A 27,477-nucleotide genomic window follows, 5' to 3' on the forward strand; every position below is an offset into this window, starting at 1 on the left:
ATTACTCATAGTTAACAATAATTGTGTTTATGATATCCACAAGTTACTCCTTCTATGTACTTTCCATGATACAAGCTATACTTTTGTTGTGCTTGCTTTTGAAGATAAGGTTCAATGCAATAGCAGCTGGTTAAAGGACTGCATTATTTTTATATCAATACATGTCTTTGTTTTCTGCCTGTCTTTCTGAAACTCCTTTTTTCTTTTCTCCTGGTTTGTCCCTGACCTCCTTTTATTTCTCTTTCCAGTTTATAAAATTTTTCCTCTCTTCTTGGCATGAGAAATGGACTTGTGGCCTAGAGACTTTCAAACATACTTCTGTAGCCATGGATTTTGCATACCTAGCCTGCTGTCTGCACTGTATTTAAACTGAAAGGTTATACTGAAGCAAATATTTCTGGAAAAATTTATGAACTAAAAGTACTTTACAACCATTTATAATAGCATGGCACTGGTACTGAAGGACAAATGGGTCCAGTAGGCAGGATACACCAGCTGTGTTTGCCAACCTTGTTAACACCCCTATGAGCTGCTGCAGAGATTAAAGAGCAGAGCAAGTAAACGGAAGGAAATGGAGCAGAGCACAGCTTTGCTTTGCTTTGCTATCCTCCCTTCCTCTCTCTCTCCCTTTTTTGACTTTTACTTCCTCACAGGAAAATCAAGTTGTGTGCAGGTGGCAAGCAATCTGAGAGAACGTGGCTTTCCCTTTCATTAACTAAATAAGTGAATGGCTATTTATCAAAAGTTTCCATCTTTTTCACTAAACTAAAGTTTCTTAACTCCTTCTTACTTTCCAACCTTGTAGCTCTTTTAGTACTTTCCCTTTCATTTAGATTTATGTTTACTGAAGAACCATCATTCACCAACATCAACAGATATTAAGAACAAGCAGTATGATCTATTGGCAGGTCTGAATTTCCACTGTTATCTAAGAACAAGCAATCTGCCTTCAGATCACTACTGACAGAGTTCGGAATTGCCATTTCATTGAAATAACTGCGGCCATGGGATGGCACAGAGGGCAGTTTGGTAACCATCTGCTTTGACACAATGAGCATGATTTTCATTCCTAGCTCTGGTGACACCATCTATACTTTGCAGTGCCGTTTTTTTCCAACAAAACTGCCACATTATGTCCAGCATAGCAGATGTCATGTTTAGTGCACCAGTCATGGGTCTAACATCTCCAACACATCATCATCCACTGCAGTTGAAGGAAGTGATTAAATTGCTGTCTGGCTATCATTTATTCAAAGATTTCATTTTGTTTCTTTCTTTATTTATTTTGTCTGGTTATAACGTTACTTTTTGTTTTGTTTTTGTTTTTGATTGTTCCAGTGGAGCAAATGATAGCACCTAGATTCATTCATAGTCTGGGCATTAAGCAGTCAGCCACTGAAATACACAGTGGGACTCCTGTTCTGCAGTTTTCTATCTAAGTGTTGTTTGCATGTCACTGTAAAGGTTCTAGCTGTTTTGTTTATTACATAGCTAGTCAAGAGACCTGTTCAGTACATATGATTATAGTTCAAGTGCTGCAGATACCAGCACAGATGAATATTAATGCAAGGTGCTCCAGCTTCTTGTAAATTTTCTTGCCAATGCTTCACATTCATAAATTATGAGCCAGGAGGAAATGTGAATGTCACTGATGAAAATCAATGCACTTCATTTTCTACAGCATCAGTAATGCTTTTCAATCTATTTCCTCAGCTGTGTGGACTCTCAGCAGAGTGACACTCTCAAGACATTACAAAACTTTCCTCTGCACATAGTAATAATCTAGAAAAAAATCACATTCATCATTGCTTAGTATTTGCTTTTACTTAGCTATAAGGAAACTCAAATGAGATGCTGTTCAATTTCCAACAGGATTTGGGGTCCAGACTGGGCAAAGTGACTTACAGGAATTCATATAAAATGAGATGATAGTCTTATATTTTACCCCACCCCATCCACTGCAAAAACATCAAGGCTGTAGGGTTCCAAAGCAGGTGGTTTTGTATGTCAAGTGCTTAGGCTGTTAGGAGACAAATTTCCTTCAGATTAAGTTGCTCATTTCTCACAAGATCTAGCATATGTGCCACACCAGGTGGCTACTACCTGAATAGCACTTTCACCTCAGTAAATCCATCCCAGCTTTGGCAGAAGCAGTGATTTGAAGTTAGAAACACTGCCCTGGAGCTTCTTGTCACACCACCACTAGAACCAAAGTTATAAATTAAGTAGTTAGATTGGAATTTCCCCCAGGTAACTACACTGTCATCTTCACAACTGTTCTCCAGCTGCACAAGTCGTAATGGTATATGCAGCACCATGAGCTACCAGCAGCTGCCAGGAAAAGCAGTCACGATACATCCTGAAATGACTGCATTTATTTCTCCAAATACTATGTGCATCTTTGGCTTTCCTGCATTAGGGGCCAACTGGCTTGTTCAAGGAATTACGTCCAACAGCTGAAAGAAACATCTACCTTGTCACCACAAGTAAAACTCTTGATGGACTGGAAGACATACAAAAACAAGTCCATTGCAGGAAACTGATGACAAAGAAACAACCATAACATGTACAACAACAAACACTGCAACACACAGACACTGATACAAGTGGTGGCAGCATCTCAGAGGTGTTTAAACCTCAAGAGAACTGATGATCTCTGAAGCTTTGCTGTTCTCCCATGCTGTGTCCTCCAAGCATTTAAGATACAGAACAGAAGCTTCATGGGGAAGTTCCTTCAGAACTCTTCAAAAAGGAGATGAGATCACACAAACAGAGCATGAGGATGAACCCTACCCACAAATGGGGCTTCCTGCTTCTGGTTCAAGACCTCCTGTGCTCCTCCCAAATCACTTCTTTTGAAGAGAAGACTAAACAGTAATCCTGATTTTAACTGCAGATGTCTGGATCTTCTGCCCATTCTTTGAATTCAGTAGTGCTTACTAAACAAGTGAATGTCATGTTAACCTCGATAAGTATTTGCACTGTGTTTATTCTGAATTCCAAAGCAAATGGATCAGCAAGCACTCGTGGAAGAAGCATGTGGATTTGAATCCATCTTCAGTTCCCATTCCCACAAAAGGGAAAACAGAGGTAGACTTTATTGGATGCTTCTAGAAGCACCAAAGAAAAGAAAATGAGAAAATGGAATCTATGGTGTTAAAGCAGTTTCTATAAACAAGTGCCTGAGTTTGATTTAGAAAAACAAAGGACATGCTATTCTGAACAGACCTTTTCTGCTCTATGACTTTCAACAGGAAAACCTGGAGAGAACTTAGAGAAACCCAGAAAAAGAAAAAAAAAACCCACAAAACTGAGCAGATTGCTTACAAAGAATATTGTAAGTATGAAATTATTTGAGGTTGACTAAACAATGACACAACAACATTTTCAGTCTGCAAGTATTTTTAAACTTTATTTTTAAATGTTGTTTTTACAACGAGGCAGCTTGTAAGTGTAGTGAGTATGTAGGCCACTCCTTTCAATACAATATCTCCCTGACAACAAGACCAGCAAAAATAGAAAGAGAGATTAGATGACCAATTGTTTCTTCCATCTCTCACGTCTTCGATTCCTTTGCTGGATGGCTGATGCAGTGCTCGGACTCGGTGTCTCCTCTGGGTGGGTGAAGCTCGATTCGGTATGTTGCCTTTGGCAAAAATCATTACATGCAGCTACAAGGTATGCGATGCTGATATCAGATGGCTGTGAAAGGAGAAAAAAATCCTTTGAAGTGCCAATAGAAAGACTTGGCTACCACAGGACCAAAATTGCAGTATTTCCTTATGAATATTTTTAAGCTCCAACTTAAGGAAACAACAAGGAGATTTTGGGAAGATCAAACAATTGATCCAGGAACCGTGGCTGGAACAGTTCCCTGGAAGGGCATCCAGCTTGACAGCCCTGAACATCATTCACGGACACCACAGCAACACAGAACAGATGATGGAGAAAATGCAGATGTATTACTGACTGAGACAAATGAGATGCCCAAAATGAAATGTTTGATGCAAAATGCATGGTCTTCAAATTCATTCCAGTTAGACGAAAGGAACTCCTTGTGCAGATGTTCCTGATACAACCCCCTGCAGCTGCTCTCTGTCCTTGCTCTTCTCACTGCTGTAATGCACCCCCCAGACCACTACCAGAGTGCAGTTGCTGCACAGTGGGTCAGTGTTTGATATGTGATACTCCTGTATGGAGAACATGTTTTTGTACTTCTCTGTCTTCACTGGTCAGTAACTTGCTCTATGAGCAAAAGCTGGTTTTAACCTTAAGAGCCTTAAATGGTAAGAATTGCTTCTGTGTCTGCCTTGACATCTGTGGTACAAAGCAACAACAGAGATCACAGGGAGTGCTCAAGCTAGAAGCACAATTTAATGGCCTTTCATTTGTTTTCACTGGCTTGCACTCTCACTAGCTCTGAAGACTCCAATTCAGATCTCACCCAATTCAAGAACTCTGGATCTGTTCATTCCCAGGGCACACAGCAAGTTTCACTTGCTCTCCCCAGTTTTTTATTTTTCAGTTAAGGCCACAAAAGCATATGACAAAAGCATATTGCAACACGAAATGAGACCTATAAAATATGTTTTTGTTACTTATGGCCAGACTATTCAGCTCTTGGCAGACACCAACATAGATATGGGAAACAGGCATGAAGGGCGGCCCTAAATCATGCAATTTGCAACAAACCTCACTTGGCAGTGTCAGAAGCTGTCAGCTCGCTGAATCAATTAGCCATACCCTTTTCCATCAGACATGCACAAAGAATGGCTGTTCTTTGGAGAGGAAAGAGAGACGGGGAAACCCCACTCAGCTGAGCTAACTTTCTGATGGCAGAACTTCAGTTTAATCGCCATTAGGTTCTTCAAAATGCCAGCCTGTTCTTGCAGATCTTGCTCACACATGTATTCTTATTCTGAAAAGCGCTCTAAGAGGCAACCACCTAATAACTGTTTTGTCCAGAAAGAGCTAAAAAAAAAAACAAAAAAAACCCCTGTACATTCCAAATGATCTGTTCTTGTGCCTCTTCTGTAGTTTTTGAAATCAGTTAGGTGAGATGTTCCTCAAGATTCCACTGGGCATCTGCACCAACACGAATCTCACTTGGTGAATAATTAAAGGAAGATTTCCCCAATCCACTTTATCCATTATCATCGTATGTGGTAAAACGAACCAAACTTAGCCATTTTGAAGTATAAGTCCAGTTATTTCAGATACAACATACAATTATTATACAAACAGGGTTAGTCAAGTTTCAATCAAATGAAATAAGCAAAAACACACTATCTATCTCTTTTTTTTTTTTTTTTGAGAGTAAGTTTTAATAACCCATTTATTGCACAAGTCTCATCCCCTTTCTTCCAAGCACAGCAGGAATTAGCCCTACAGAATGTGAGTATGGGGCACCAAGTATACACACACATAAAATCAGTCTAAAGAAGAGTAGGCACGCACACCAAATCCCATAGCATGCAACATCTACCCCAGAGTCCTTGTACAGAAACATCATTTTGGTGGGGTGCAATCCCACCTTCAGGTTAGTTCAGGCACTTTGTTCAGTAGCATCCCCTATCATCCTCAAAACAATTGTTTTTTTGGTGACCATAAGGGAATCCCCACAGCATGAAGAATTAATTGGAGATTTGTGCACACGAAGTATCTGCTCTAAGGAACGATAACCCTACTCTGTGTGGACATGTGATGTTCCTACATATTTGCAGTGACACATATCATATCTGCACTTTGTCTTCTTTTCCAGAAATTTCAGACTACATGAAATCAGAGCATTCACTTTCACTTGTGGGCTTCTGAAAACAAGCTGAAAAGCTGGGGATGGACTTTTTATAAGGGCATGTAGTGACAGGATGAGGGGAAATGGCTTTAAACTGGAAGAGGGTAGATTTAGACTAGATATCAGTAAGGAATTCTTTACTGTGAGGGTGGTGAGATACTCGAACAGGTTACCCAGAGAGGTTGTGGATGCCTCCCTCCCCACCCCAGAAGCATTCAAGGCCAGGTGGGCTGGGGCTTTGAGCAACCTGGTCTAGAGGGAGGTGTCCCTGCCTATAGCAGGGGGGCTGGATCTAGATGATATCAAGTGCCCTTTCCATCCCCAAATGTTTTATGATTCTGTCTGATCAGTACACAACACCCATGAACTAGCACACCCTGCACCTATTGTTGTACTAAGGGATGTGGTTTAGCGGGGGAGTATTGGTGGTAGGTGGGATATTGGTGGTAGGTGGGCAGTTGGACTGGATGATCTTGAACGTCTTTTCCAATCTTGGTAATTCTCTGATTCTGTTGTTCCTCTTGTTTTCCAAAACAACACAACCATATGTGGCAGTTTCACCTGGTGACTTGTGCTGTAAGAATTCCCAGCATGTCCTACAGATAAAGTAGGTCTGATGGAAAGAAATCAAGGGATCTTTTTTGGTGGAATTTGAAGGCTGGATTAAACTGGAACATTCTGTGAGTTTCTTTTGAGTACATAAAATTGTCTGAGTCCAAAGCAATGATGCAACTCCCCATCCCCACATAATTCATTCCAATGTTTTCCTAAATTATGTTTCAGTTTTGTATGAAATATTATTCCATTCCAAAGTTGTATTCAGTTGCACCTGAAAATATAAAACTCCAAAAGACAAATCTCTAAAATAAAAGGTATTTTACTCCCAATCCATTTTTCCCCAAATTTCTAATTTTTTTTTATTTTTTATTTTTTAAAAAGAAAGAAGAAAGAAAAGACTCTGAATCACAGTCACTTACACAATTCATAGGTATTGCAAAACAGACGGTATTGTTTCATAGGCTACATGGAATCGTGAAATACCACACAAGAAACACTGTGCTAAATAAAAAGTGGACAAATGTTTTTATAGTAAAAAGGAATAGGAAAGATAATTGATACTTAATTTCAACTGAAAAACACAACCCTGCTTCCATCTGAGGGACTGATCTTGAAAATTTTTTTATTAGAAAAATAATTACAACTTAAATCCCACTTAGAAGAATGAAACAACAAACAGCATTAAACATTGAGCAAACCAGCTGTTTTTGTGCAGTATCCATTTTCCAGCTGAAACTTTCTCTTCTGGAGAGAACAGTCATCAGTTCCCTCTATGTACCAGTGAAGAGGATTTACTAGCCTGGTTTACTCAGCAAGAGCATAAAAGATCATATTGACCTCCATTAGATTCTACTGAAAAGATATCAATATATGTTTATTTCTTCTGTGAACACAGCTCTTTTGCTTTAAGGTAACAGGAATTCTACTGTGAATAGGAAACACTGCGTCTTTATAAAAGGTTGAAGGGATTGCTTATCAAATTGTGTAGCACTTCAGAGGAAGAAATCTCAGTCTTCTCAGTAGTTTGATGAAATACAGAACAAGTCATTAAGAATGACTTCAGAAATACTATCACCAGCATCTAATATTTGCAGTGCAAGTACCACCTTCACAGTCACAGCATCCATCAATATTAAAGCTCCAAACATCGAACATAAACTCAAAAGTCCAGTTAAATATTTGGGTTTGGATAGCTCATCATGCAGTATGTGTGGAAATCAAGGAGGCAGCAGGCTAAACTCTCATAAAGTCAGAGTCTACCAAACTCCGTACTAGCCATGTAGACTAGCCATATAAACAGAGAAATGTAGGAGGTTCCACTTGGACAAATCTCTCCTGAAACACAATGGCTGTGGTACACCCCTCAAAGTAGTAGCAGTAAGGGAGGGCTGATCTGAAGGAGTTTAGACACCCACTTACCAGAGTGAGCAACACAATTAATACCTAAAGATCTAAGCGAAATGTCATGTCCAGAGAATCATGCCAGACATTTAGCACAGGGCAGACAAGGAAATCCAGAGTGAGAAACTTTTGCCCGCAAAGGCTGATATTGGCCAATGTGGGAGATGATAGCTGTGGTTGAGTTTGTGCATACATTCTTTGTACAGAACCAGAGAGCTGTACTCCTTCCAGAAAGGAGATGAAAAGCATGTTGTGTCTTGACAATGTTTAAGTACAACAGTAGACACATTGCCTTGCTTGCTTAAGCATTTACCGCAATAGAAACTGAATTCTAGAGTTCAGATTAGAAAACACTTCTGTGTTTGTTCTGCACAGCCCCTACTTTGTAATTTTACATACCTGAGCATGCCATATCCCAAGCAGTCAGAAACTGCAGATTGCCAACCTGTTTTCCTTTTACTAGGTACTATGCAAGACTCTCCTTGCCTGAGACCTTGGCACAGGAAAGCCATTAAGTCTATTCTTGGAGTTGGAACTCTACTGTTGGACTCTGCTCCTGAACTCACACTTCTCAATGCTGTTCATCAGCTCTGACTTCCTGCAAAGTGAACGGCAGAGGTTGGTTTCTTTACATATTAGGAGGAATTACTCTCTGCAATAACCATAGCCAGGGCGGCAAACCAAATATTACCACACTTAAATACAGAAAAATCAAACCCAACCAAGAAACCAGACTATTCATTCACTCGTACCTACCAGCTTTAAAGCATGAGTAAGTGCTATTCATAGTCAGGTGAGCCAGTAACATATCCCTCCACCTCAACATTATTTTACTCTCCGAAGAATGTTAACAAAGAGTACTTTCATATGATAAGAATGTTATGTCACTCTCAAAAAAGTTGTAAAACAAGCACAGACAAAAAGGATCACGTTAGAAAGATGAAGAAGCATTTTAGAGCAGGTAACTTCAACAGACTCCAAATGAAGCATGTTTTGGAGAGGGAGAAATGCCTGGTATAAAGTGCTTGGACCTCCTGCACTAAGCTGCAGCATCATCCTGATTTTATAACTGGTATTTTATAAGAGCACGGGGCCTTAATAAATCTATTAAATGTACATGAAGCTGCTAATTTTTCAGAATTAAGTACGCTAGTAAATATTCTCTCTCTGCTTTTTTAACTGTCTCTAAAGTTTTATGTGGTGAAACCTCTCAGGAGTGAAGTAATCTCATTTCAAGGGAAGGTTACTTGCAGTGGCTGTGGATGATTGTTGGCACTGAAAACCTCATCAGATGAACAGGCAAAAACAGATCTTGTATGTGCCCCTCTGGCTTACAGCCCTGCTTCTGGGGGAACTACAGGAGTAGCAATGCTTCTTCTTAGCAGAAATTAATGCTTGGCCAAGAGCATGGGTGATTCTGCTCACAAGCAAAACGCTGTAAGAAGGGGCTTTACACTAACTGCCTAAATCAGAGGTGGTAGGCAAAATGCAAGGGAAAGACAAAACAGAGAGACAAAAGTAAGTTGAAATGACCTGTGCAGCTCTAGATAACTGAAATAACCTCAAACCTGCACCCATGCCGTTAATAAGCATTGAGCAGACCTCTGTTCCATTTGGCTGACTCTGCTGTTTAGGAATAAGAACATGAATGGTCAGTGTGTGACTTGTTTCCATGCTGGTGAAGTTTGCTGTTCATGGGGACAACAGGCTGCTCCAGAAACCTGGCTATTGCCGCGTAGCATTAGGGAAGGAAAGGTAACTCTTGTCCAGAACAAAACTCATGTCTGACGATTGCTGGTTTTGCACTGAGTATTGCTTTGGCTTAGAGATACATCAGCTTTGAAAGTTCATGTGTACCACTTGTGTTATGTCTTAAGCTGAAAAGGCATCCTGGTTTCACTGATCTGCCCACAACTTGTTTGTTTTTCAAATATTTTCTCTTTAACAAGCCATGACAGAATCTGTTATTATGATCTGCCTTAGACAAGAGGGGATAGAGAATATTTGCATCCTAGAAAGACCAAAGGCTACCATAGGAAGAAGACAATTCCTGACAAATAAGACACTTAAACAGATTGAGTTTCCCATAGAATCATAGAATGGCGTGGGTTGAAAGAGACATTAAAGAACATGGAGTTCCAACACCCCCACAGTGGGCAGAGCTGCCACCCACCATATCAAGCAGCTCAGGCCCCCATACAGACTGGCACTGAACACCTCCAGGGAGGGGCATCCACAGCTTCTCTGGGCAGCCTGTACCTCACCATTTTTGGAATAAAGATTTTTTCTAAGATCAAACCTAAATTTCCATTCTTTTAGTTTCTCCCTTGCCCTGTCACTATCAGACCATGTAAAAGTAAGTCCCTTTCCTGTTTATAATCTCCTTTCAAGTACTGGAAAGGTCTCCGCTGTAGTACTCCTCAAGTACTGTGAGGTCTCCGCTGAGCCTTCCCTTCTCCAAGCTAAACAAGCCCAGCAACTTCAGCCTTTCTTCATAGTAGAGGTGCTCCAGCCTCCTGATCAATTTAATGGCCCTCCTCTGGACCCTCTTCAACAGCTTTGCAAGAGATTCTGAGCATGGGGCCCTGGGTCTGAATGCAGCATGGGGCCTCATGAGGGCAGAGCAGATGAGGACTGTTACCTCTTTCTCCCTGCTGATGCTCATCTTCTGATGCAGCCCAGGATGCTGTTGGTCTCTGGGCTGCAAGTGCACACTGCTGACTTGTGTCCAGCTTTTCATCCATTAGGACCTCCAAGTCCTTCTCCACAGGGCTGCTGTCAATGAAGTTTATTGATGACAGCTGTCACCCTGTAATGCTGTCCCTTATATAAGGTATATTGGTGGCCTTGGCCCAGCCATGCAGGTCTCCACTCAGTGCAGGGAGACAAGTGGGCCCTGGACTGTGGGGCCATGCCCAGAGGGAAGGAAGGAAAAGGATCTGAGGGTCATAGCTGAAAGCAAGCTGAACGTGAGCCATTAGTGTGCCCAAGTGGCCAAGAAGGCCAAATGGCATCCTGGCTTGTATTAGAAATAGTGTTTCCAGCTGGCACGGGGAAGTGACCATCCCTCTGTACTCAGCTCTGGTGAGGCCACACCTTGAGTGCTGTGTTCAGTTTTGGGCCCCTCGCTACAAGACATCAGGGCCCTGGAAGGTTCATGGAAGGACAACAAGATGATGAGGAGTCTGGAGCGCATGTTTTGTGGGGGGCAGCTGACGAAGTTGGGATTATTCAGTCTGGAGGAGCTCAGGGAAAAGCTTATTGCTCTTTAAAAATCCCTGAAAGGATGTTGTGGTGAGGTGGGGGTCAGTCTCTGCTCCAAGGTATCAGTGATAGGATGAGAGGGAATGGCTGTAAGTTCTGCAAGTGGAGTTTCAGTTTGGATATCAGGAACGATTTCTTCTCCAAAATAGTGGTGATGTACTGGCACAGCCTGCCCAGGGAGTTGGAATCATCATCCCTGGAAACGTGTAGATATGGCACCAAGGGATGTGTTTTAGTGGGCATGGTAGGGATGGGCTGATGGTTGGACTACACGACCTTCGTGGTCTTTGCAGTCTTAACGACATTGTGATCCTACGTTCCTATGGCTCCGGCACCGAGAAGCAGATCGCGGCAGGACTGTGCTGGGCATCTCCGGGCAGGTGGAGGAGCAGATCGGGGAGCGGAGCGCTGAGCCCTGCCCGGCTCCAGCTCCCCGCCTCCGTCCCGAGCTGCTGGTGGCGGAGCGAGTGAGGACGGGGGTGGGGGTGGAGGGGGGGGTCCCTGCCGGCCTCTATATAAGCGGCCGCAATGGCTCTATCGGCAGAGCTGAGCAGCGCGGCGGGTAGGCGGCCGGGACCATGGAGCCGGGCGGCGGGCACAGCCTGCCCGTCCTGCTGCTGCTCCTGCTTCTGCTCCTCCTCCGGCCGAGCGAGGCAAGTGCGGGGGGCACGGGGGGAGGGAGCCGTCGGTCGGGCATGAGCCGTGACCCGCTGCCCTCGGGGCCGCTCTGTCCCCGCAGGTGAACGGGCGGGAGGCGCCGTGTCCCCGTCCCTGCGGCGGGCGCTGCCCCGCGGAGCCGCCGCGCTGCGCCCCGGGGGTGCCCGCAGTGCTGGACGGCTGCGGCTGTTGCCTGGTGTGCGCCCGGCAGCGCGGAGAGAGCTGCTCCCCTCTGCTGCCCTGCGACGAGAGCGGCGGCCTCTACTGCGACCGCGGCCCCGAGGACGGCGGAGGCACCGGCATCTGCATGGGTAGGTGCGGCGGGGCGGGCGGGGCGCGCTGACTTCTACCGCTGCAATCCATTCATTTTCCTCCCCAGTGCTGGAAGGGGACAACTGCGTGTTCGATGGGATGATTTACCGCAACGGGGAGACGTTCCAGCCCAGCTGCAAGTACCAGTGCACCTGCCGGGACGGGCAGATCGGCTGCCTGCCCCGCTGCAACCTCGGCCTGCTGCTCCCGGGTCCCGACTGCCCCTTCCCGAGGAAGATCGAAGTCCCCGGAGAGTGCTGCGAGAAGTGGGTCTGTGAGCCCAGGGATGAAGTGCTCCTGGGAGGCTTTGCTATGGCCGGTGAGGAACTAAAACTGATTATCACACCTGTTAGGAGGAGAAGATGAGGTGATGGGAGTATCCCTGGGGTTGCAAAGTCTAAGATGCAGCTACTCTGTGCTGTTTTCTTTTGTTGTTGTTTTGTTTTTCATATTTCTCATCTAGAGTGACCAGTAAGTACAACACTGCTTATGAAGAAAGGCAGAGGCTGACAGGTAAAAGAAAAGATACTCAGAGGATAAACGTGCATCACAGGTTTAAAGTGTAGAGTCATACAATCACTTGAGTTGGATGGGACCTTTAAAGTCCCCTGCAATGAACTGGGACACCTACAGCTGCATCAGGTTGCTCAGAGCCCATTACAGCCTTACCTTGCACGTCTCCATGGACAGGGGAGTAGTTAGCCTGAGTTAGTTTCCAGTTCTGGAACTGCTGTTTATCTGTTACAGGGTAGATCTGTGAGTAGAACATTATTTTCCCCTCAGAATCAGAAGTGTAGCCTTGCTATTTGCTCTGGAAGAATAACTCGCATCATAATACCATTCTTACAGCTTAGTCTGCAAAAGACTTTTCCTCCCCCAAATTCCCCAGCTATTACAAGTAGTCAGCATGGCAGCTAAAATGCCAGCAAATTCCTGTCTGTCTGTGCTAGAGCTCTCATCATTATTGTTGGCATTAAAAGCATTCTGAAGTACTTGGAGAAGCGGTAGTTACAAATAGGAGTGGATTTGGAAAAACTTCCATTCCAAAACACAGAACTCATCGAATGCTTTTATAACTTAAATCAATTCAGCTACATAATTTTTTTTTTTGCCTATTTTCTTACTGAATGATGCCTCCCTCTCCTCAAAAGCAGTCTATCAGTTCAACAGGAATGTTCCTAAGTTACTTTTACTGAGATTTGAGAGTTGGTTCCAACACCCTCTGCTGTGGGCAGGGCTGACAACCACCACATCAGGCACTGGGTCTGATCCTAGGCCCTTAAAATACCTGCAGGCTGATTGTATGTGGATTCTTTCTGTCTATGGCCATTCACTGTAGAAGGCCACCTCTTTGGAGTTTTATCTTGCAAAAGGTGAAAATACATTTCCAGAGAAGCTTAACAGCCAGAGCTGTGGGAGTGACACAGGAGGATTCATGTGACTTTCTCAGTCATGTTTCCTCATTCCCTTTACTGCTGTGATAACCGCTGAACCAACTACAGTTAGCAGCATTTGCAGAATGGAGCTTAACACATCCATGTGGGCAGAGCAGTGATCAGAGTTGGCAGTAGCTTTGAGCAACTAGGAATTTCCCTTCTACCCTCCCTTTCTCCTCTCCTTCCTGCTTCCTTCACACCATAATCTGTCAATAACTGACAAAGTTGGGTGACTTTATGACTGTGGGAGTTAAAGCACTTTACTTCCCTGCTGTTTATTAGTTTAGATAAAGCATATGACCTCTCTTAAATCATACCTAATATAAATATTATTTTTTGTGACAACTTAAGAACAAATCTGTGATGTATTTCCTTTGGAAAGAATGAAGACTAAATAGTTGTTGAAGTAATTTTCTGAACTGTTTAAAAACTGATAATGATTCCTAGAATTATGTGCTACCATTTACTGAAACTAAGCTAACAACTTCACTGATAATGATGACCTGCACCTTTATGTTGACCTTTAGATATGGGAAGACCTTTAGCTATAGATTCAGAACAACTGGACGGGCGGATGTTAAAATTCTTGAATTATGAGTTTTTTAGCTGTATTTGTTTCATGTTTCATCCCAGCTGTGGTAGAGATCAATTAGATACTCTGCTTTCTCTTAAGTTGCTCTTATTAACAAAGTTCTATGGTGTTTTGTTTCCAGCATACAGACAGGAGGCCACACTTGGGATAGATGTGTCTGATTCAAGTGCCAATTGTATCGAGCAGACAACAGAATGGAGCGCTTGTTCCAGAAGCTGTGGAATGGGCTTTTCTACCCGTGTTACCAACAGAAATCAGCAGTGTGAGATGGTAAAGCAGACGCGACTTTGCATGATGAGACCTTGTGAAAATGAAGAGCCATCTGATAAGGTATGCTCTGAGCAGTGACAGGAGCAGCATCTCTTCAGCTGTAATTCCAAGGCTGCAGTATTTCGGTCTAGAATGCTCTAGGTAGAACTGCATATGCATACATATTTTAGCACACATGCAGTGAGCCCTTTGTTTTTCCAAAGCATTAGATTTGTCATGTATGCTCAATTGCTTTATGCTGCACATTGTTTGAGGCATCCCGGAGGGATCGAACATATTGCATATGCAGAATGGGTACATCATATTTCTAGTCTGCTGAGCATTGTAGAAGTGCTGAAAAATGTGTGAATCTACTTGGGTAGACTAAATCTTTTCTTAATCCTTTTGATGTTTTGCCAAAAGCAAACCCAACACTGACATTTAAGCAGCAATAAATACGTTTCTAAGAGAGCTGACTTTTCAGCTGCTTCTAGACATTTTACAAGTTCTGCTGCCAGTGAGAACAATGTAGGTAGGGAAGAGGACAATTTGTTTTGTAATGTTCTTGTGTTGGAAAGCACTGCTGAATTCTCTATGCAGTTTTGAATGCTGTGAGAGGATGTGAGAGGACATTTGGAAAGGACTGGGGAGACTAATGGGAATGGTCAGAGGTCTAGAAAATCTGTTCTAAAGAAAAATTGATTAACTGCTCTTTAACTGCAAGCAAGAGAAAGGATGCCAGTTTTCTTATCTGTGCTGTGATATTGCAGCCTGAGTCTGTGTGAGATATGTTGAGATAGGGTGAGTTTAGACTGCATCTTCATGTATTGAGATTGAGAGTATGGAAACCTTCCAAGCAGTAAGCATAGCGAACCAATAGGTTTGTCCAGTGAAGGCTTTCTAAGATAGGTTAGACAAGCATCTGTTAAGAGTAACATGGATAAAACTGGTTCTGTCTTGGGTCACAAGAACTGGGCTTCTGGGTTTTGTTTTAGCCTTCTTATCCTGAATTTAGTTCTGCAACTTGCTGTTTGTCTTCCTGTTTCTCTCTGATGGAGGTACAGTTGCCTGTGAAGTTTTCCATTAGAGTAGAGTTTCATAATGAGTGTCAGCTTGTCTTGTCTCAGATTAAGAAAGAGAGCTTTAACTACTTGTTATTTGTTACTGTCCTAATAACTTACTGGTGTCAAGGAGAGTTCCTGCAGGAATGAGGACTGGTAAGAAACTACTGAAGTGGCTGCAAAGTATTACTGCAAAGTATTACTTTGCTAGCAAAGATGACAAATGGAAGCTTTCTGTGTAGACCTATATCCTTGCACATCAGGTTTTAACTGTTTTCTTCTTTATGCAGTGATATCTCTAATATCTTTTCTTATTTCTCTTAGAAAGGAAAAAAATGTATCCGAACAAAGAAGTCCATGAAAGCTGTTCGTTTTGAATACAAGAACTGCACCAGTGTGCAGACTTACAAACCGCGTTACTGTGGCCTCTGCAATGATGGGCGATGCTGTACCCCACACAACACCAAAACGATTCAAGTTGAGTTCCGCTGTCCTCAGGGCAAATTCCTGAAAAAGCCAATGATGTTGATCAATACCTGTGTCTGTCATGGTAACTGTCCTCAGAGTAACAATGCTTTCTTCCAGCCATTAGATCCCATGTCTAGTGAAGCAAAAATATGAAATGTATAGTTTAGGTGGCCCAACAGGTATTTAGTTTGTACAAAACTTGACCCACAATCAGGTGAATGTAATAATTGCATATGTAAAATATCTGAGATTTTTTTTCTAAACAGTCTGAGTGCCTTTTTTTTTCCTGTAGTTTACTAAATACCTCATGATGTTTCACCCCTCCAAATGTCTTTTATTCATTTGAAGGAATTTTGTACCTTGGACAGAGACATCTGTTTTTTCTTGATGGTGGCATAACGATTACGAAGTCAACAGCTAGTCTTTCTCTCTGAGTTTAGGGGACCGTGCCATGATTTTCAGTAGCCATAAGACTGGGCTTTTTAATAATGGATTCCCTGGGGAATGCATAACAATATGTCACAAAAGCTTCCAAGCTCTTCACTTTGCGTAATGTGTACAAACAGACAGCCGCCTTCTTTCTGTTCTAGTTCAGTTCTTCCTGATAACTGAAAGTATTACTGATGAGAGTGCTGAATTCTTGTATCTTCTGTCTGTACTTCTTGACTTTCTCTGAGGGATTAGTTTGTACATAGCCTCAGAAATGACATAGCTAAGATCTCGTATCCTGAAGCATAGGAGATTGATAGCTGATAACCAGTGTCTCTTTTGTAGCTTTATTAGCAGCCTAATCCAAAACCTGCTGAAGTGTCTTAGGGGAGCTTGGTTCTAACCAGTGTCTGTCTGTAGATACAAGTAGTTGTATGCAAAAATAAAATCGCTGTAAATTCCTTTAAAATACTAACTGTATCAGATGGTGCTTCACTTATTAGAAAGATGTTTATGTAAATAGAAACTGTATATATTGTAATATAACTTTATTAGGTAAATAAACTTTATGTGATCAAAAAGTACTTTTTCCTAAAGTTGTTTATTTGTTGTTTTTTTTTTCTAAACATCAGTAAATTATAATGGCTAAAAGTAATGGGATGATAAAAAGTCTGCTAACTCCTGAAATCAAAACAAAGTGATGTAAATAAATACTGTGATGGAGCCTGTCATGGAAGATAGTGGTGGTGGAGAAGAGAAACTATGCGACCTGGAATTTGGTTGTAAAGTACTAAAGAAAGTAACTTCATCCTGCAGCATTTCTGACTCACAAATTAGCCCATGACCCTGATTATGATCTCATAGCAGTGTACCCTAGGAATATAGAGCCTGAGGTGGCAATTTGACATATGTTAAATCACGTGTGTTAATAGCAGTGTGCAAGAGAGTCCGAAGTGCAATTGTGCAGACTTAGAGCTACTTAGACTTTGGGGTCAAACATAATTTAGTATGAGTGTAAGAGGTAGCATTATTTATGCCACAACCATGAACTTGACCATGCAACTATGTGTTAGGAAGCAGATCTGTTGCCCTTTTACATCTTCGATCCTCACCTGAACCCTTGCATGGTTTTCCCTAATAACTGCACCAATGATTACACAGAATCACAGAATGACCCGGGTTGGAAGAGACCTCAAGGCTCATCAAGTTCCAACCCCCCTGCCTGGCAAGGCCACCAAACTTCCACATTTACTAGACCAGGTTGCTCAGGGCCCCATCCAACCTGGTCTTGAACACCTCCAAGGACGAGGCATCCACAACCTCCCTGGGCAGCCTGTTCTTTAATTAATTTAATGCATTTGCACCCATTGCTGTTGTCAGATCATCCCTATCTGGCTTTTGCTATTGAAAAAACTGGAATAACTCCAGTCTTAGTTGGAGCATGACACTGTGTGCTCTCTGTTCTTGCACTGGTTGATTTCTATTGTGCAGAATTTGTAAAGATCTTCCTGGTTTTGCACCCTGTAAACCTTGTGATGTGCTAGGATATGTTGAGTGCTGGAGATCCCTGTAGGCGGCTAAGAAGCAGTTTTGAATCTAGGAGCGAGGAACAGATATTTCTTTCACCCTACATCTCTGCTTCCCTGATCTTCATGCTGGTTTGTGCAATGCTTTTCTAATACATAAAAGAAGCTACCAAGTATTTCTCAGGATCATCTTGTAAATCAAATGCACCATAATTTGCAAGGTATCAGTCACCAAGCAATGCAACATTTGATTGGCCAAATTTAAAGACTCTGGATGACCAAAATCCAACTAGTGCTCAGCCAGGTGTAATTAAAGAGTACAGTCAGCTTCTAATCCTGAGCTTTGTTGTTTCAAGACTATGATTTTCCCAAACAAAGTTAAATTATTCAACTTGAGCAAAATTAAGTTATTCAAATATCAGCAGGCTTTTTTTTTCATGTCTTCACAGATTTCTATCTGAGCAAGTTTGTACCCACTGCCTCTTGCCCTGTCATTGGGTACCACTGAAAAGAACCTTGCTCTTTCTTCTTTGTACCCTCTCTTAGGGGACTAACTTAGATAAAATTCCTCCTGAGCCTTCTCTTCACCAAAGAGCCCCGGCTCTCTCAACCTCTTCTCAAAGGGAAGGTAACCCAATCTGTTAATCACCCCAGACGCCTTTTATTGGACTCTATCCAGTATGTCCACATCTGTCTTGTACTGGGGAGCCCAGAACTGGACACTGTGCATCATGTGTAACCTCACCACCTCAGCATCATCTCAGTGCTGAGTAGAGGATGCATTCAGCTCCTGCATTCAGATCATCAGTAAAAAAAACTGAACAAAACTGGTCCTAGAGCTGAACCTTGGGGAATATCAGTTCTAACAGTCCACCAAACAGATGGAGTCCCATTCACTTTGAGCTCTACTGTAGAGTCAATTCAATACAGATTTTAGCATGGACCTGTTTAACTCACAGCCAGAAACTTTGTCCAGAAGGATGCTGTGAGGGACAGTATCAAAGGCCTTACTAAAATCCAGAAAGATTACATCCACCATCTTCCCTTCATCCACTTTACTGTTAAACTTTTCTGTAAACAGAGATCAAATTACTAATATTCTATTCAATTCAGTTCAATTTGATTCATTTTGATTCTTCTACTGAGATAAATAGAATGTATTCTATGTCTTTGATATGCAAAGAACGCTTCAAAGCATGTATTTCTTGGCTGATCTTGATAATACAATTGATTGCTCTGTCTTAGCCTCATGACAAGAGTTTTTACTAATTGCAAATCTAAAGTAGAGTTTACTAACAGGTTTTTTGAGTTTTGTCAATGGAACAGGGACATGCTGCTATTCATTTCCCACACTCCTCTGATGAATTTATTTCTATTCTGCGTAAATGCAGCTATACGGTTTGCTATAAATCTACCATTCAGAATTCAATTCCTGTTGTTTTTTCTTCTGTGCTTGCACAGTCCTCGAAGAATAATGAAAAATACAATGTGTATATTGCTAATATGCTTGTTCTTTTCCTTTCAGTGACTACATAAGTAGGCCAGTTGTCATCTTCCTTTATTAGCTGCTTGACACTGGAGTAGAAATCTCACAGCAATTTAAATCTTACAATCAATTTCTGAAATATCATGACTTCACTGTTTCTGTTTTCCAGTATATTTCCAAGGTAGTATAAAAACACTGTAAAAATAGAATTGCCCTACATTTTTCTGTCTAATCCAAGTTACAATTTGTCTTCACCGTATTTTATTAAATCTATAAGTGTGTGGGGAAATAGAAGGGAAAGGAATTCTGTTACTCCGTCTAGCTCTAATTTGTGTCTTGTGGCAAGTGTGAATGTTGTAAAATGGGATTTTGTTTCTCCCCTCTGACAATTGACTACTTTGGACTTTATATTTCTTCTTAATTCTTGAAGCAGTTGTAAAATAATTCTTTATTACAACAGTGTTAGCTCCTGTTTTGAAAGCCATTCTGGTTATATTTACCATGCTAACATTCAATCTGAGCTCTCTAGTGCAGGCACAAAATTTTGTATGACCTGTGAGAAAATTCAGGTCTGGATTTCCCATGGCTAATCCTAGTTTATATATTATACCAGTATAAACACCTATTCTCTGATCAGAACTTATTAAGCTGATATCAGTCAAGAGACCTGTCAAGCAGATGTGAGAGGAACGGTTTGCTTGCTAATATCTCCTAATTAGTCTTTTATATTGGTTTAAATCACTGCAGTTAATACTGTTATTCCTGTAAATACGCAGAGTTAGAGCTTGCAGCCTGTACCTGAATGATTAAGCACATCTTTAAAATCTAGTGTTCTCTCTGGTGTGGATTGTAGAGGAAGCCCAGGTGATTGACTGTCTGCCAGCGAGCTTGTTAACATAACATTAATCTCATGAAAAGCCTCTTCACTCAGTGAAGCAGTAGGAATAGCCACTGCCAATCGATTGATTTGTTTGGTTGAATGATTTGTAGATTACCTAGCAGGAAAAAATATGGTTTTTATATCCCAAGATATCTGTCCTGGACGTGAAAGTGATCACGTTAAAACAGTGACAAACAATATCACACTGTTTTAATGTTTCTTTGTTCACAGATTCACTGCCTGCATAAACAACTGCACGCGCTAAAATGTACAAATATCTGCACCCTCTCACTTAGCAAAATCTTTACACTGTATAGTAGACTTCTTGACTCAGAAACTAACTGCACATCTTTGGATAGAAGAAGAATCCAGGTTGCTACATCTGGATACACCTTTAATATTTTGCAGATTACACGGTTTGTGACTTTCTTACTCACAGCTTGTGACTGAATATTGAAGCCCTGTTGTTCTCATCCCAGGACCCTGGCCCACCTCCAGCCCTGGGTACTGGGGTGGTAACCACTGCCTCCACCACCACAGCAGAGCCCCTAATTTTGGTCCAGAATTATAAGCAGCATTTCATCTCAAAATTGCAACACAGCATGGATTTCAGTGCAACAGCTTAGTTCTTCAAACTACGGAGAAGGAGGACACCTGGTGGCTGCAGGCCATTTCACCTTCTAAATGACAGATTCAGGATCTCAACCTGAAAATCATAACTGATACGACAGCCATCACTGGTTATGGGGACATTAACAGTGAAGCAGAGCAGAAGCTTGGGTAGCTGACTCATTTTAAAATGCCTTCGAGTTATTATCAGCAGCACAGTTCCCATGCAGGCCAACCACCGCCATCAGGGCCTGGTTTGGGTTCATGTCAACACAGTGCTGAGTAGTTTCTGATCCATTTAGGTGAGAAAGACACAAAAGATGAAGGAAAGGAGAGGCCTTTTTCTCTGTCTGGCACACAAGGCACTAAGAGCTCAGAATACACGAGCAGCTTCCTTCATACCACACACAGTTTGTGATAAAACCAGCAAGCGAGGAGTAGCAGCCTTTGCCTTCACCACACGGGCTGTCCTCCTTTTAGTGCTGTTCTTTCAGGTAAGTCCTGAACTTCAGAGGATCGCAGTGCAGAGAAAATAAAGCAATATGATTTCTTTTTGGAGAACTGGGGAGGTCTCAGGCCTAATGCCTAATATTTCTACAGTCCAGAAGGCCAACAAGCTCAGGTAAATCTATGGTCTCGTGAAATATGAGTACGTGCTTCATGGTGAAAATACCGCTGTTGTATGGCTTTGCATCTGTCTTTCTCAGGATGTCTTTGGAGATAATGGTCATCTCTCACTTGCACTGACTTTTATCCAGACTTCTTGGTCAATCATTTCTCCTTCAGGCTGCAATGAACATTTTAGTTTCTACATCAGAGTCCAGAAACCAAACGCATAATAAAAATCCATCACAAAACCTAAGGATCAAACCAAAATGTACAGATCATGTATGGAGACAGAACTGCTTCTCGAGAGAGCAATGAAGACGGGAGCCAAGAGGCCAAGAAGAGTCAATGACCTGCTCTCAAGACCCTTAGCATGCAGATAGAGAAGTAAGAGGAAAAGTTTCTGCTGCAGTATTTAGGCTCTCATGAAGGGATGAGGAGAGAAAAGGTCAAGAGCAGAGGTTGGAGAGAGACAAAAAATGCTGATGCCAGTTGCAGCTGCACATCAAGTTCTTTGCAGTATCTTCAGTCTTGAAATCTTGAATTTTACTTTGGGTTTTTGTTCCTAGGAGGAACTGACATGGTCTTGCCTTAATTCGAATTTGTTTGGCATTTGAAAGGCTCTGCCTAAAAAGAGTCGACTTAAATGCACGAGCTGAGCTTTACCCCGGTTTTCAGTATTTCTATATGTGTTCCAGATTGACCACGAGGGGGAGGCAGCTGAAAAATTATCGAAGGGCCACTCTTAGAATACTGCTGTTAGTGAGAAAAGGAACGTCCACCAAGAGACTAAACAGTCTGTCTTCAACTTTAAGGGAAATATTAATCTTTACATTGTTGTTATCAGCTCATATCCTTTTAAGTAAGATTTTTTTAAAAGCTTAGTGATTGCATTTAGAATGTAGGCCAACATTTTCCAGGGGAAGGAAATCTGCTAATTGAAACAATGCTCTTGCTTCTATATAAGGAGTAAAATAACAGAAGGAGTTCCTCCAAAATTTAAATCAACCAACAAACTCTTACAGCATGGTTTATATGAAGTAGATCAAAGATCAAAGGAAAAATCTTTCTAAATTTCCATGTGTTATGATATACATTGAACCTGAAAATACATACTTGCACTAAAAAAAAAAAATAAGAAGAAAAGCCAGTTGTATTCTCTTCCTACTGGAATATTCTCTTCATTCTAAGTAAGTCTTTTCCCCAACCATATCTGTGTGTGTGTGTGTGTGTGTGTGTCTGAAATGACTACCAGAACCTTCTGCCCACAGCACCAGCAACAGGGCAGATAAAAGATGGCAGAGGGTTTAATTGCCTTCCTAGTGGTCATCAACAGATCAGGGATGGAGTCAAGAGCATTTGTTGCTAACTAGTATGTCGTGGAAGATATTCAGTTTTTTAAGTGATGAAAATAAAGGGAGGTTACTCTCTTAGCATGCCTCTCCAGTGACTATGCTTCAAGAAGCCCTGGAGCACTCAGTGTCCAAGGTCAGTGTCAGTGTGGTGCTATGAAAAGCAGCTACAGAACCCTCAGGAGCATCAATTATGAGCATATGAGAAACAGTCTTCTCCCTTCTGTGAGACATCGGCCTGTCAAAGATTGTCATTCAGTAGCAAGCCTGCAGAATAGGTCACCTTTGAAAACTATAATGAATAACCTCGAAAGAAGTCCTTATAAAATCTTAAACATGCACAAGACACTAGCCAAGGGCTTAATAAAATACACAAGCCCCATACACACAAAAAAACAGGCAAAACAAACAGAAACCTATGGCAACTCCAAACATAACAAGATGGACCTCATAAGGAGGAATTAACAGTAAATCTCTCAATAATGTGCCTTTCGTGGCCAGAGGTCTGCTATCTCCCCAGGGTATGGAGCACAGAGAAACCAAACTAAGCTGTGGTTATCTGATGTCTCTGGTGAGATTCACTTCGTCCTACGCTGGAGTTCAGTGGGTAGTTCAAGCCCAGGATCAGGAGTCAGAAAGTCTGAGTTCAGTTTCCAGTTCTGCCACAGGCTTGCTCTGTAGCACTGGTTGACTTACTCAGCCTTTGTTTGCCTCAGTTTCCATGGCTTAAAAAGTGAGGGATTGCAACAGGGCTGCAATACAGGAGGATGCTGTAAAGCCCAGAACAAGGGTACTTGCACATCTGCCAGCTCATGGAAGGTAACCACTGTTCAGTAGGGCAGTTTCTGGATGTTCATCATCATGTAGTCTTCAGATTCCTGAGGGGAAGGACAGTTTTCAGAACTTCTCTGCTCTACAGACAGCAGATTGAGTGATTGCTGGAAGACGTGGCTTGGCTCTTCTCAATTGCAGGAGGTTTGCATGCTGAGCAATATGGTGAGGGGAGACTGCAGTGACCTGGTTCCTGGAGCCTGAGGCTGGAATGCTAAGTGCTAACAGTGTGGGCAAGGTGGGCTGTACCCTGCTGAGCTGCATATCTGTGCTTTCTACCTATTAGTAACCATGAGTTGCTCAAGCCTCAGCTGTAGGAGCAGCCTGCTGAGGCACAAGGAACCAGAACTGTATTATATGGCAGATAGGAAGGGGTACAACTGTGCTACCTTTGTAATGTGTTCCTGCTGGAAAGGTTATCTTCACCCCCATGGTTACATGACACCATGTGCAGCAGAGCCAACAGCAGACAACGAGCATTTTATGCCCCCTGTGATCCACGCAGTTCACAGATGGTGTCACACAGCCTGGGGTAAACTCAGTTTCATAGAAATTCTTAGGCCTTAGTGCAAACCTATTCATGTCACTTGGCAGGGTCACATGCCATTAGGCACACTAGCACACTAGTTTCCTGTATTTCCACGAAGTGAAAACCCCTCACTCTGCCAGCTTTCTGATGGAGGTCTATGTAATTACACAGAAAGGAATGTGCAGGAAGCCTGTGGGGAAGACGGAGCTGTAGCCAAGGGCAAAAGGCATACAGATGGCACACAGGAACAAGGGACAGAACTGAGCTACACAGGGACTTATCCTGGTTGAACTTCATTTCAAATCCCATTGAGGAAAGTCAGTAAAGCATCTCCGATGCACAGGACATCCAGGAATCAGCCTACAGAAGTAACTGGCTCAAAAGGAAGTATCTATAGCAAAGAATGATATTTATTTTAAAAGAGAACAAGTAGCCTTCCAAATTCAAGCCATCTAAATCTTTGAATGCCCCAGGTGGAATTGCCTGTGTGAGATGTGGTCTACTTCTAATTTGCTTTGAGTTGAAGATACAAGGATGCAACCAAGAACTCACATCTTCCCTGGGATCTGTGGTCAAAACAACTACTGCAGACCCCAAGAAACTCCCTTGGAGTGTACTGGGTATACTAGTATGCAATCCAAACAGCCATTGGAGGAGGCTCCACGGCACCAAAACAAGATGACAGGGAACAAATCAGTTGGATCCAGTTTTCCATTGCAGACAGACAAAGAAGAAAACTGTGTAAGCCAGTCCATGCTATTCCTGAAACAACGTAGACCAGCCAGGTGAAAGATGGAATGGCTGTAGTGGAAATGTCATTCATGACCACAGTCAAAAGATGGCAGAGGCCGTAGCACACCACAGCCGCTTTGGGTGATCACAGGAAAAGGTGGAGCTCTGCCAACTCCAAGTTTTGAAACTCCAAGGTCTTCACTTCCTACAGATGCTCAGCAGAGAGATGTTAAAGGAAGTTAGCAGTTACCTCGTTTGCAAGGGTTTCATCATCCTCAAGACAGGACTCACACGCAGACCTTACTTGCTGTCAGTTCAAAGCACCTCACGATTCTACCCCATCAGGACATGAGTTCTCTCACAGAACTATGAATTAAGGCTTGAATCTATCTCTCTGGAAGATTGAATCACAGAGAACATCTTCAGACAGTTTTACTGTATTTAAATAGCTGATATTGCTTGCAGTGACTGACAGTCATTAACATAGGCAGTATGGAGTATAATCTGACAGCTTGTGTCATGGGGAGTGCTGTCCTTTATCTGTAACTTCAGTCATATCTTCTCTCTTATGTTCCCTCATAGCCTCTTTTTTAGATGGTTCTACATTTCAAATGAAGGTGTAATTTACATTTTACTTCTAGGAATAGAATTAGCCAGTGCAGGACAAGAACAGGAGCCTGGAAAGCTAGAAGCAATGGAAATATATTAATAAAATATCTGGATCGTGGCCCATTAGAAAGGATTCCAAGCACCATAAAATCTTCACAAGTTGCCCTGTAAGCGCAGAGGGGACACTTCACATAAATGACTTTGGCAGTTGAGCCACAAGCCGTGAGGACCAGTGCTCCAGCCTTCAGGGCTCTCTCTGCTGTGTGCCATTTGCAGGTCTGTTTTCCACTGTGCGATTTCATGCTTTTGAAGTTGTCTGATATTTGCATCCAGAAAATCACCACAAGAAATTGCATCAAGATGTGTTTTAATACACTTTATTTTTCCAGGCAGTCCTTCTATCCACCTCCCAACCCTCAGAATGGTACTGCATACATAAATAAAGAACAACATTGTGAAATCATCTCCAACGTGATGTAACCAAGGGCTGTACAGATTGCACTGTTCAGTGTGACCCACATCAAAAAGCCATGCGAAACCTGGTTCCCAGTGCCCACAAGGCACTCTGGGTAGTGAGCCAGCCTGCATGCAATGCTGTCAATATGTGTCATGTTCTCACTGCAGAGACTTTTGGAACTGGTTTCTTTAGTTTTGATTCAAGAGTACTAAATAAAAGCCAATTGATCAGAAATCATATATTAATTATACAAGAGTAATAATGGAATAAATGTGGAAGTAAACTCCATGCAAATACTTGGAGCTCCTCTAACTGGGATAGGGCACTTAAGCCTCACCAACAACCAAATCCACCACCAACAACCTGACCTCTTGGTCTTTGAATGTTGTAAAGCCTTTTAGATCCAGTGGGAAAACCACTGTGTTTTGGCCAACTTTTCATCTTCTTGGCTAACCAAAAATAATCCTGGTTTAGGTCAAATTGAAACAGGATGTTGGTCTGCATGGGGAGTTCATATAGAATGACTTCACACTGCCTTCAATTCCTTCAAAACTGGAATTGTTAGGTAATGTTACTTATTATCAAAGCAATGTTTGACATCCAGGCTGCTCAGTGCATCTGTCCCTGGCTGACAGCTTGGTGGCAGCTGCCCCAGTAAACCTAGAGGATGAGCAATGTTGTACTGAGGGCGACTTGTATGAATCTGGAGTTTAGAGGAGCAGAAATGAGACACAATGATATAGTATGTAATACAAAGCTGTGCATGAAATGGATAGCATCATCTGATAGAAGACCAGGTGATTTGGGAATGTCAGAGAAAGACTTACGTGTATCCTAGATGGTACATTAGTGCAGCCAGAGATGTGTCATGGCACTCAAAAGGAGAAATATTTCAGTGACCACAGTAAATACCAGGATTTACTTGGAATTTGGGAGGTGTGTTTGTTTTGGTATTTTTTAGGGGGCTGTCTCTAATAAGCATTTTTTATTAAACACCTTTCTTCAGTAAAATTGAAATTGAGCAAGAGTAAAGAGAGCAGAGAAGGGGAAGGGCTGCCTTAGAAAAGACTATTAGAGGAATCTGAAATAACCTTAAACATTTATGGACAAAAAGTGTGATTTCTCCCTACAAGCACAGAAAAACAGACCAGCAATAGAGAAGGAAAAGGCACAATAAACTAGAAAAGCTTGTCCAAAGGTACATGGTTGCAGACTGGCAATGAAGAAGTTTAGGCTGGAAATTTCAAAAGGGCTCTTTACTCATTAGATCAACAGCAAATCCCAATAGAAAGAGGAAAAAACATGAAACTAACTTATTTCCAGGGTAGTGCTTGTTAATTTCATTTGAACCATCTGTTTTAGTGCAGTATCAAAGGTCTTAATTTTGAGGTTGGATTATTACACAGACTGAGACACACTGGACAATCCTGGCTGTGCACATCCTTATCACAAAAAAGCAGTCAAGCACCTGATTGACACTGGAACATGACTGAGATACAGGAAGTACACTTTTATTCCTCCTAAACCATCTCAGAAGTCCAGCCTGAGGTGTCAGCTTTGCTGCAACCCCACCAGCCGGCAGTATCAGACACCTGTATCCACACAACTGTGGTTCTGCTTTCAGTGAGGTGACAGTGAC

At 42.2% G+C, this 27,477-nt stretch overlaps 1 protein-coding gene and 1 long non-coding RNA gene across 2 annotated transcripts; one reads left to right on the top strand and one right to left on the bottom strand.

The window, feature by feature from the left end:
• Positions 1-3,393: 3,393 nt before the first annotated feature.
• On the bottom strand, positions 3,394-14,138 carry LOC107310513. Its single transcript, XR_001553615.2, has 2 exons — positions 12,656-14,138; positions 3,394-3,702 (listed from the first exon to the last, which is right to left on the bottom strand). It is a non-coding gene; the product is annotated as an uncharacterized LOC107310513 (long non-coding RNA).
• Positions 11,583-16,797, top strand: CCN3 (cellular communication network factor 3). Its single transcript, NM_001323219.1, is given in 5 exon segments — positions 11,583-11,670; positions 11,757-11,985; positions 12,054-12,305; positions 14,136-14,344; positions 15,649-16,797. Coding segments are annotated over 5 exon segments (1,062 nt in total). The 5' UTR covers positions 11,583-11,595; the 3' UTR covers positions 15,946-16,797.
• The last annotated feature ends 10,680 nt before the right edge of the window (positions 16,798-27,477 follow it).

This window comes from Coturnix japonica, chromosome 2 (genome assembly GCF_001577835.2).
Source record: "Coturnix japonica isolate 7356 chromosome 2, Coturnix japonica 2.1, whole genome shotgun sequence".
Taxonomy (NCBI): domain Eukaryota; kingdom Metazoa; phylum Chordata; class Aves; order Galliformes; family Phasianidae; genus Coturnix; species Coturnix japonica.